General features: G+C 38.4%; 1 protein-coding gene across 2 annotated transcripts in view; it reads left to right on the top strand.

Moving 5' to 3' along the window:
• The window catches only part of LOC128886432 (odorant receptor 4-like), a 2,354-nt gene extending 1,717 nt beyond the window's left edge, over positions 1-637 (top strand). The window contains exons 1-2 of one of the 2 annotated variants that reach the window (XM_054141359.1): positions 91-374; positions 478-637. In XM_054141359.1, the coding sequence (XP_053997334.1) occupies positions 111-374; positions 478-540 (327 nt within the window). In that variant the 5' untranslated portion in view covers positions 91-110 and the 3' untranslated portion in view covers positions 541-637. Of the gene's footprint in view, positions 1-90; positions 375-477 lie in introns of those variants that run through there. The other variant, XM_054141358.1, reaches the window with a different exon arrangement.
• Positions 638-12,481: the final 11,844 nt, after the last annotated feature.

The following is a 12,481-nucleotide window of genomic DNA, read 5'->3' on the forward strand; positions in this document are numbered from 1 at the left end:
AGATTTTCTCCACGAGAAAGAATAACATTCAGCATTTCTATCAAATAAATTTTCTGTTCGGAACTTGACTTTTAATTGCAATGCATTATGTTCTATAGGCAGATGTACCGATGTCAACTCGCATGATATTCATATTTCACACACTGGGATGCACAGCACAGCTGTTCATGTTTACTTACAGCTGTGATTGTATAATGAAAGACAGTGGGAATGTTGCTACAGCAATGTACGCGACTACATGGTCCTACCTGCCGATGGACAATAACGGAAGAGCGTTACGAAAAGACTTGATACTTGCGATTTTGTATTCCGGAGTACCTTGCTGCCTGACAGCCCATAAATTCTTCCCTGTATCTCTAGAAACGTACACTGGGGTAATTTATATCATCTTCTTGCTGTTTCTTATATTGTTGCACCCAACTGTGATTTCCCTGTTCAACATTGGTATCGTTTAACCGTTCGTTTTACTTCTTACAGGTAATGAGTACCGCAGTGTCATACTTCACACTATTGAAGCAGCGAACCTCAGAAACGACCTAAGTGTGTCCACGTGTTATCCAATCCGTACATGCATAGATTTCTGATTAAAATAATGTGAATTATTTACATTTGTTACATACATGAATAAAAGAATATTCAAAGGAACATATATTTGGTGCTATAGAATGTACGCTTGTTTTTTGGTACGTAATGTCAGATTTTCACTTTTGCGTATAGATAGTCTTTTATATACGTAGCGGACCTACCTGACCGCAAGGCGGTCACGATGGTGGTCACTTATGGAAGCAGGAGAATGTTATTTCTATTTAGAGTTTAATCTTTTGAATATACTATGTACATATACAGAGTGCCACATCTAAAATAGCCTACCTGAGTATCTCTTTCAAATATGGTAGTACAACAAATATTTTTATAGCTTATATAATTCAAATTATATTTATTATACTTGCTGTATAAGATGATACACAGGAAATCTCCTTGATATTGAGCCTTGCAGCTCGGTTGAAATCCTGGAACTGCAACTGGAAATGTCTATATATTTCAAGTACTCTTAAGGACCTCCCTGCAACTAAATTATTGTAATTGAAATATCTTCTGCTTATAATAATTATATCTGCCGAATTAACTACATATATAAACACCGGTTTATTATGATCAATTAAACTTCATATCTTCAGGATCTTCACTCTCACTTCTTTATTTGATAAACGTCTAGCTATGCATTCTTCTATCAACGATCTACCACCAACAATCGCAAAATATCCTGCAGATAGTAAAGGTAGCCCTTTACTAACGTTAAACTGCTTATTTCGCAAATCCATGTACGATAGTGAGTCATTAGTGGGCCTCACAGGAAACTAAAATGTTCCCTTATTCATGCATAACTCATCGACTCTATGCATTTTCCCTAGGTTTGAAAGTAGCAATTTCGGTAGCAGTATTTAATAACAGAGCATAAGTAGCTAAAAGAAAAAGTATACAATCTACGAACGATGTTACAAGATCAAAGGCCAGATGGTATTGATTTCTTCGAGTAAACTTCTACAATTCATGCGTATGATCTGTATAGAAGTTTCAAGTGGGAACTTTTATTTCGATTTTGTGCACAGTAAAGATGTTTCCATTGCTTCATTGCATTCTTTGCATACCATCGCCATTTATTTCACGTGCAAATGTATATGAACCTACGTTCTCAGTTTACTTTAGGTCCTTGCTGTTCTTTACGGTTACATAATCTCTTTTCCAATGTGTGATGTCAACGTTTACCTAAACACCCACAACATTCGTAATCCTAACATGTGTGCACGTAGACAGTGTATCATTGAGTAAGATGTCTAAAAAAGTAAAAGAATTACGCCAAGTACATGAAAAAGTGAAGGACTCAAGGAGTTATTATAGAACAATAGAAGATCCCTATTAAAAACTACAAGAAAATAGAAAAAGATGTGAAATCGAAATAAGCTGCCAGTACATGAAGGTGCTTTCCAGCAAAGTGCAAAGGCGACACTGTATAACACAATGTAAAATTCAGTGCTTTCCAACTATGCGCAGCTAAAATGCTGTGTTTAACAGTGCTAACGTTCAGATCCTAATGACAACTCATGTAAAGTGACTGTTCCTACCATCAGGAGTGTAGCGGTATTTTTGTAGCTATAGTACGGGCTTAGCAACCCCGTGGTAACCGAGCTAGAGGGGGGTCAGCGGCCTCCAATAGATGAGAAGTAAGAGATACTGCATACAGTATTAAAACAATGTAGGAGTCATGTAAGGCGATGATTAGAAGAATGGAAATAAGCTAGTAATAAGTAAGCAGTAGTGCAATACTACTAGTTGAGTAGTACAATATCTTTGTATCTCGACGTCAAGTTCATGAAAAATTATACAACCACCCTGTATAACGTGGCGCTACCGCTTATATCTTTTGCAGGAGAGATGATCCATTCCAACCTAACTGGAAACTTCTTTCATTAATATCTCATCACGCTGGCAATAGTTTCTAAATTTAAACGCATTTTTCTTATGTAAATCGCATATAAGCTTTCGAATAAAACCAAAATCAATAAAATCGGTTCACGTACAACTGAGATATCGTAATATCATGTCACGATACATCCAAAAATATTACCGTCTTATACTTTCCCAGTCGATTTTTCGTGAACCCTTAGCCAATAGGAGCTAAGGCCGTTCGTCGATTCGTCGACTCTTGGAATCAGTCGGCAGGGCTCGTCTGCCAGAATTGTAATATGGCTGCCGCTCACGCCACTCGTTCATTTCTAACCTGTATAACCTGTCAGTTTGTATTGGTGACATTTGGACGCCGCAAATTGAATAATTATTTTAAAGGCTACGTGTAGTGATATTGTATTGGGAAGTATATGGTTATAAGTGATAAAATATCTATCTTGTCGTTGTGGAAAGAAATATATAAATTTGGTGTTTGAGTGTGCAGTTGAGTGTGCAAGAAATTTAAATGTTAAAGATTAAGCGAGAAATGAAATAAAATAATTTTTTGGAAACAAAATTTAACCGAATTCAAAACAGGTACAGTGAAAAGTATGAAATAATTTCTAGTTAATTTATATGAATATGCGCTAGCTCTAGATGTAATTCCTTAAAAGTACGGGAAAATGCAGTAAAAAGTGTGAAATAATTTCTATTTAAACTGCATTGTTATTTACCATCGTTTGATGAATTTGGTTAAATTATTAAATACACCATATTAGATACAATGCACCTTTTTCGGAGGCGGCGCAGATGTAAAAAATTTTTAATTATGGTTTGGGTTAGCTTTTGGCAGAGGCGGCAATATTGAATGCTGTCAATGTATACATGTTTATTGTCTATGAGGAATTAATAGTTAATGTATATAGTATGTACACGGAAATATAGTGTGAGTAGATTTGGGGCTTTTTTGGAGGGGAGTGGCGGCCATATTGATTACTGCTAATGTATAAACTCTCCACATGGAAATACTGTATGAATAGGTTTGAGATACTATTTGGTGGTGGCGGCGATATGGAACAGTGTTAATGAATATGATGTCTAAAGCGGAGATAGTAATAGCAATAATTAATGTCATATTTTTTGTTCCTCGAACAGAAAGTTAAACCAAGTTTGATAATATTTAATTTTGGGGATAGCTGGGACGATGCTGAACTACGATTTTGTTTGCAAAAATTTCGAATGGTGTCGAATATTAACGAAAACGAAGCACTATCCGCAAAGGAAATTGTGGTTCAGAATTGTCTCAGCTACACCCCATTTCCGGTTCTTACACTAATTCAACGACACTCTGTATACTCTACCCATAGAAATACTGTCTGAATAGGTTTGGGATAGTACTTTGTGGCGGCGGCGATATTGAATAGTGTTAATGAATATGATGTCAAAGTGGATGCAATGATAGCAATAAATAAAGACCATATTTTTTGTTTCTCCGACAGAAAGTTAAACCAAGTTTAGCAATTTTTAATATACTTAATTCTAAATTTTGCGCGCCTCCGAAAAAGGTGCATTGCTTTTATTATGATGTATTTAATTATTTATCCAATTTCATCAAACGATGGTGAATAACAATGCAGTTTAAATAGAAATTATTTCACACTTTTCACTGCATTTTCCCATACTTTTAAGGAATTATATCTAGAGGTAGTGCGTATTCATACACATTAACTAGAAATTATTTCATGCTTTTCACTGCATTTTCCCATACTTTTAAGCAATTATATCTAGAGCTAGTGCGTATTCATATATATTAACTAGAAATTATTTCACACTTTTCACTGTACCTTTTTTAAATTCGGTTAAATTTTTTTTCCAAAATATTATTTTATTTCACTCTTTTTAGTGGCAATTTATAACCAATAGGTTCCATGCAATAACAACAGTTATAATCAATATACAGGATGACCCAAAAACGTTGGTGGTCCTTGAAAAGACTTGTTCCGCCGGGGAGGGGGGGTTGAAACAATTTTTCCTTAGCGAAAATGTTGCTCGATGCTTCGCGGGGCCTACGCTACCACAGGCGCTCCACCGGCATACTCGCGCTCTGATTTGTCGGGGGTTTCTGTCAATGTCTCCTTAACGAAGCCTCGAACCACATTTTCATTAAGAAAATATTTCTCTCCGAAACACCCCATTCAAGGACATCCAACATGAAATGTGGAATGTTCCATCGCGCTCGGTAATTTCCTCACCGAGTTACATCATATAATAGGAATTTTGCAATAACAATAGTTATAAACAATACAAAAATTCATAAATTTTTGCATCTGTGATCATTGCGAAAACCTCTCCGACAGCAGAATGTAAGGGGTTTCATCGATTTCATCGGTTTCAGGCCAAACTACGTGAAATAGTACGCTTTTTGCGATAAAAAGTGATATAAAATGGTAAAAAATAAGACAAGGACAAATGTTTTGCTGTAGGACCAAATGGCTAATGCTCTTCCAGATGCAAGAAGTTTCAATATGATTGGTCCATCCGTCCCGGAGTAAAAAGCAAGACAAAATGTTTCTGTTTAAAAAAAAAAAACGGGTAAAAAGTGACAAATCACAAAATGTTTATTTTACGCGACCAACTGGAAGAAATATTCGACAAGATGCAAGAAGTTTCACTCCGATTCATTAAGCCATCTCGACGTAATCGGCAAACATACCTAGAAATCACGATTTTTTGGTAAAAATATGGGTAAAAAATGACAAATCGCAAAAGTCTTGACAGCAGGATCACCGGGGGAACATGCTCTACAAGATGCAACAGGATTCATTCCGATTGGTCAAGCCATCTCGGCGTAATCGGTGAACAGACATTTAAAAAAAATATATATATATATATATACATGTCGAATTGAGTAACCTCCTTCTTTTCGAAGTCGGTTAAAAAAGAAATCAACTATTTGTAACGCACAATTTACTGTATTAGAATACAATGCATACGTTTAACAGAACCCGTGGCAGAAAGTGTTGTAAGTGACACTGTGTAACACAATGTGAAATTCGGTGCTTTCCAACTATACGCAGCTAAAATGCTGTGTTCAACAGTACTAACATTCAGATCTTAATGACAATTCATGTAAAGTGACTACTCTGCTGTTTGGCGGTGAAATGAAGAAGCTAAATAGCGTACCATCCACAAACTGAGACTGTTTAAAAATTTGTCTTGATGTCCGCGGCCTGGCAGTGGTAAAATCTATTGAGCATTTTAATCACTTTCTTTACGGTCGCAAATTTCTCATTAGGACGGACCATACAGCGCTTCGCTGGCTGCTAAAGAAGTTGTTGAAGAAATCGGCTTTATCCTTCAAAAGAAGAGGGGATAAGCCTGTCTGGGAAGACGTGGCTCGTTTTTCTCCACAACTTAAGTATTACTGGTCAATTTGGGATTCGCTGGAGGTTCGCGAAGGTTTACTTTTCAGGAAATGGGAGTGCCACGCGAAAGAGTTACAGAGGTGCTGAAGGAATTTCACGATACTCCCACAGCTGCACATTTTGGAGTAAACAAGACCTTGGCAAAGATTCGTTAACAGTTCTTCTGGTCTTCGTGTCGACAAGACGTTGAAGAGTGGTGCTGGCGGTGTGACACCTGTGCAGCGAAGAAGGGACCACAGCAAAGGGGAGCGGAAGACCTGAAGATATGCAACGTGGGAGCTCCGTTCGAGAGGCTTGCCCTAGACGTTGTGGGTCCGCTCCCGAGGTCCCATGCCGGGAACAGGTTTATGCTGGTGGTGGCGGATTACTTCACTCGATGGCCTGAAGTCATCGCGATGCCGGACCAGCGAGCTGTCACAGTGGCAAGAGCTCTTCTACAAAATGTAGTGTGTCGTCATGGTGTACCTTTGGAGATACATTCGGACCAAAGAAGGAATTTCGAATCCTCCGTGTTCAGGGAGTTGCTGAAGCTACTCGGGGCCAGGAAGACACGGACGACACCGACGTCGACCTAGGACGTTGAGGGACACCATCGTGAAGAGTGAAGATTAGGCTAAGAACTAATTAATGGTCCGGGTTATGGAGATTGTCTTCGTAGCTCGGCCCTCTTTCTTTCAGTTTGTTGCAGGGAACGAATTCATCGAGGCGAGGTGTCGGGAGGTACTGTCGCCGCGTCCCTGGATGCGTTTCCGAGTTCCCCAGTGTGAACTCATTATAAGGGACAGTCCAAGTAGGGTGGGGACATACATGAAACCGTCCTGCTAGCCCCCGACGGATTGATTGGGGACCGAGCCGATAGCACACCCACAAGGCGTGGTTCCCTGCTGTCGTGCTTGGTTGGCCTTTTCGTCTTCCCGGTTCAGTCCGGCTCCACCGATTTTTCCTTTTAGAAAGGGAAAGGAATTAATATGAAATTTATTTTTGCAAGGAAACTCCGAGAGATCATCATCGGACGAATGGATTGGATTTTGGACAACCAGGACGTCGACAAGAATATTGAATTTTCCCGATCGCAGGATGACTGAAGTTCTCCGCTCCTCTTCACCCAAGAAGAAGAGGCGTCTTCGTAGAAGTCGAAGACCAGTCAAGAAAGAAGTATTCAAGTTCGAAGACGCAAGTGGAGGGTGGAGACAAGGAGGATCCACGTACCCACGCCTTGTCTAAGGTTTTTAGGTGGTTTTCCCTTAGGCGTGAAGGCGAATGCCGAGGCAGCGGACGGAAGGGGCCACGCAGCATATTTCACTCTTCCGGACCAGGGTACGGCTGCAAAGAACAACGGGACTCCGGCGGTCGGGACGCCCGCTTCTTCAGAGGGGAAGGCAGTGTTGCGAGCACGCTTTGGATGGATCCAAGGGCTGCTGGTGCTCGCGACTGGAACATGAAGACAGCGAGAAGAAGGCGATCGGATCGATCGCCTGTCAAGCTGTCAGATTCAAGCAAGACGTTATTGAGAGCAGACGTTCCGAGGCTATATTTAATCGCATTCCTATTGTACACATTTCTATTGTAATACTGGTTGTTATTTATTAAAGTTTGTGTTTACTCATTATGCCGAAACGCAACAGTATGAAAGGCGTTAATGTTGTGTACGGAATATAACGTCAAGAATTTGAAAGAGATTATCAAGGGGTGACAATGAAGACACGGACTTGTAGAATATTCTTCAAAGGACGACGTTTGAAAAGTGCACAAATTGCGCGGAATAGAGGACGTTGTCAATCCCATAGGGACACTGTAGTAAGAGTGTTAATGAGATTTGAGAGTTAAAATGAAAAGTATGACTGTTTTTGTAAAATTGATGCTTCCCGAGAGCGTGAAGCATGTCAGGTTGGCCGTATTAGCATCAACGTCCTTAGGAACCTTTTACGGTAAATAGTTAGTCGCCTTTTGGACTGCGACAGTTTTATGGTAGGGTCAGGACAACCGAGCGGATTTTTGTTGAACGCCAGGCGACCACCATGGGCGAGAGATGATGCCTCGGCGCTAAGTATCGAGTGACGAAGGTCTGTTTGTTTATATCTAACAGATGTGTCGATTGGCAAGCAACCCGACGTTGCATTGCCTAAAAGTACAAAGACGTTGACCTAGAGGATCTGGCCACAGAGTGGGAAAGGCATTTTGTCTTTTGGTAAAAGGACTGTGAGGAACAGCACGGCACTTACCCCAGAACCGTTGAAGGGAAAAGTCGTTTGTATTTTTCTAACAAATATATAACACTATAATATTTTTTTCTTTATTTTCAGAATTTGTCCAGACATCATGGGAAAATTACAGCAATATATTTATGGAGTCGACAAATTAAATAAATACAATCAGGAAATTCTCCATACGAAGGGATCAGTGAATTACATACGTTTGATTTGCAACGCGTAGGTCTTACAAACTTTAAATATCTTTAAATAAATAGTCTTACTTTAAATAAATAAATTATTAGTAATATTTGTCTTGTTTTCAATACTTTCTGTTTTCTGTCAGCGAGTACATTTGAAAACAATGTGTAAAAAGGTCTATTGCAGCGCAAGACACTTTATAACATGCATCGTTGAAATAAGAGTTGCACAAATAAGTGATAATAGAACAACTAGTAGAAGATACTTGACAAATAGATGTATTAGAAGGTGAAGAATGAAGAGAATAAATACAGCATAGAAAAACTTAAAAAACGTTTGTATTATTAAATTTTGTATTTTGTATTATATCAAATTGATAAGAGCATTCATTTATTAAATCGTTGCTTTTAATATAAAATAAATGAACAATCACTTATCCAATTAGTAATAACATTTCTTAGTTTGTAGATGTATTTAGTATTGTAAAATTGTTAATCTGCTTGAAGTACGCATGTCCTAGTCAGTGTACGTACTTATTAATATAGTAATCCAATGAATTCACTAACGATTAAAATTACAAGATCAGGTATATCAAAGTTCACTTTTGGCGTTTGTATTTAAGATCTGAATTGAAAGAGTATTCCGAAGAAGTAATGTCTACAGCAAATATTTCAGATGATGCTATTATCCTCAGAACAGTGGCTATTTAATGGTACACAGAAGCAGGTGAAGGTTCTACAAAATATCAATCCAAAGCAAACAATAGAATAATGGCAATTAGAACAAGACAACTAGAACAAAGCATACAAGAGAAAAAATATTTATGCTCAAGGAAGAATCTATTGTGTTACATCAAACAGATTATAATAGAAAATGTATTGCGCTCAGTCAAATAATGATTTTTACTTTGTAAATAGATTTATTTTATTTCCTGTATGCCAATTCTTATATTTATTAGATAAACTGAATTTAAATGTTTTTTAATGTCTCAGAAGAAATAAACCTTAAATACTATGTTTTTATTAATAGGTTACAAGAAAAATTGTACACCGCCTAGTGAATAAATACATTTATTATAAATAATCATTGTAGGGGATGTTGGTTTGTTGGAATGAATTTGGAAACAGGTTCTAAGGGAAAAGGAAATGGTTCATTTATTAATCATTTGTACAGATTAGTTTCCTGGGAGAGGAATAGAAATTACAGGGTTTTGGAAACAAGGTTTTCGGTTCAACTTTACAATAACAGAAATTTACAATAACAGAAAAGTATATCGCGTTGAGGCGTCCGGGTGACTCTACCGTCCATTCCCTGGGAGGCGACCGGCGGTAATTCCAACCGTACTCTCCTGATTCTCGAATAATCAAAAAACGATCTCTACTCTCCTTCCTCCAAGAGGCAACCGGTGGTAAATCCGACCGTTCTCTCCACCTCAGAGGGGAAGAGCAGAAACGCTCCCTGAGGATTCTCCGACGTCCGGGTAACTCCACTGTCCTCTCCCTGGAAGGCGACCGGCGGTAGATCCTGCCGTTCTCTCCGTCCCAGGGCGGCCAGGAAGAATCCCCGTACTCTCCCGTTAATCAGACGACCGGCGGTAATTCCAGCCGTTCTCTCCTGAGCTGCTAAAGGCTTCCGAAAGCTAGGCTTTGTACTCTCCTTACTCATTAGGCGACCGTGGTAATTACCTCGTTCTCTCATAAGAGTGGACCAAAGAATGCCGCGTCCGCTACCGCGAGATCGATTCTTATACCCGATCGTTGCTAACAGACCACGGTCAGTCAACATGCCGCGTTACTATGCGAGCGCGTTCGCGAGCGTTCGCTAACGTTTTCCGCTCGTCCGACCCCGCGCGCCTACCAATGATCGAGAAATTTCGGTCGCGATTTTCTGGTATTGTTACATCATGAAATTGTACAGACATTGTTGAAACTTTTACAAAAATAGGAACATTTGATAAAAGAAATGTGATTTTTAAAGAAAGAAAAATATAAATACGGAAATTAGTGTCTTATACTTTTTATTTTTGTAAATCTATAACAAGCCAATTCTAATCCGGCTTACAAATTTCCTATTCTTAATGGAATCTATAAATATTATATCCACCTTAAGCTAGAAAATGCTGGTTATGTTTCATACTTTGACACATGTTAGGTTTGCGAATCGGCTTTCAAATGACGCGCCGGGCGGCTGCCGGCGTCCCATCGATCAGTCATCGATCGACAGCCGGCACTCTTGTCCAGCAAACAAGATTTCGGCCGAGTTTCGGAACGCGCAACGGCCGTGTGCTCGCGCCACGTGCGCTGAGCCACCATTGTGAATCTAGTATTCAACGACCACGCATCGCGCTTAGTTTTGAAACAATTTAACAGTTTACTCAAGTGCAGCTCAAACTCTCATTGTTAAAACTCATCCCGGAGTGCGTTGAAGTGCAAGTTCTGCTCATCAGTGTCCAGCTCAGCGACCACAGGCGGAAAAATCAATAGATTAACTGCACCAGGCAGTGTAGCCAGTTCTGCTCAACAGAAACTCTTTCTTCACCTTCCTGCCAGCTCAATCATCTACTGATCATCTCGTTTTTGATAGGTAGCTCATAAGTCATATCAATAACACCTTGACTCTCACTGATTGTAACGAATTGACGAGAATAAAGTTTTACATTACAACCAAGACCGAGAGCATTCATTTCTGCAGTTCGCGCGAACCTAACACCAGTTCGCGAACAATATTACTGATATCTTCTTCTTTATTTTCAGTGTTTGATTAGACATTGATGGGAGAACTACAGCGAAAAGATTAATAAATTACATGAGTTCGTTTTACAATTCATACACCTTAAATTCAATATAATGATAGCATATTTTAAATTAATTAATTAAATATTGGAAAATGAGATTCTTGAATTGTAATTTTTTATTATCATTTCTTTATTATAGAGTTTAATGTTACATGACCATTGTTTACTTATTTATTTATCTTAGTATACTTATATTCAATTATTTTTACATACGTTTAATTTTTATATTTTTATTATTTCACATGATTCAAGGTTCCAATCGCAATATTTCAAAAGGATGTCAGGGTGTATTTTCTTATTATTTGCTATTAATATTATTAAAAATTACTTATTATAATTTAATATATACCTTTTCAATTAAATTTGCTGATTATATTCTTGTTATTTCATTATTATTGTTTAAGTTTATTCTATTTATTGTTATTTACTGTAAAGTTTATTATTTTATTTTTATTTATAAATTTATTTGTGTTTTCTTTAAATTAAAGATAAATGAGGAGTCGATCGAAAACCGTGGTAGCGATCGAATGTGTTTAACAACACTGTGCGTGCTGTGAACGCGAGTTTCGAATACATACCGCGATTGTACCGTGATCCTTGTGTATATGTAAATGTTCAAGTGCGAAATTTAAGCGAATATACAGTGAGCCACCAATTAACTGTAGTAAACCAAACCTTAAAACCAAGCACACGCCTACTTCGGTGCAATCTATTCACCGAAATGGCCTCTGAGCAAGGTAGACATGTCCACCAACCCCAACAAGGTCCCAGAAATCCCCAACGGCGAAGTTACACAAACGTAGTTCAAAGCGATTGCTTCCCCCAAAAAGACCAGGCAATAATAATCGAAGCTAAAGATGGAACACAACTATGTGTCTTTCTAGCGAGCAAGGAAATCGCAGTCAACCTTACAGATAAACATAAACATATCAGAGTCAACGATTCTACTCTGTCCTTGAGACCGCTAATTAGTAAAGCCCAACGTATAATACTGTCGAATGTTTATCCAACAATACCACATGCCACAATCGAAGAAATTTTCGACAAACTAGGAGTAAGAAGAGAATCAGCTGTTTCCTTCATCAAAGCAGGAATGACAGACGAAGGTTTTACGTACATACTCAGCTTCCGTCGTCAATTCTATGTGCATCCAGATGATATATACAAAATCTCAAATAACATAAAAATTGAGCATGAACAAACCATGTACTGGATCTATCCGTCAACAGATACGCTAAAATGCTTTATTTGCAAACTAGAGGGTCATTTAGCAAAAAATTGCAACACCATCGAAATCCAACGTACAACCTATAACCTTCCACAAACAACTGGTGTAGTTAACGCCCAAGAAGTTGAAACAGTAGAAATTGCATCTAACATAAACAACGATGAAACGCCCAAAAACCCAGAAAATATCAACCGTAGCA

Source organism: Hylaeus anthracinus, unplaced genomic scaffold (assembly GCF_026225885.1).
Source record: "Hylaeus anthracinus isolate JK02 unplaced genomic scaffold, UHH_iyHylAnth1.0_haploid 11982, whole genome shotgun sequence".
Taxonomy (NCBI): Eukaryota; Metazoa; Arthropoda; class Insecta; order Hymenoptera; family Colletidae; genus Hylaeus; species Hylaeus anthracinus.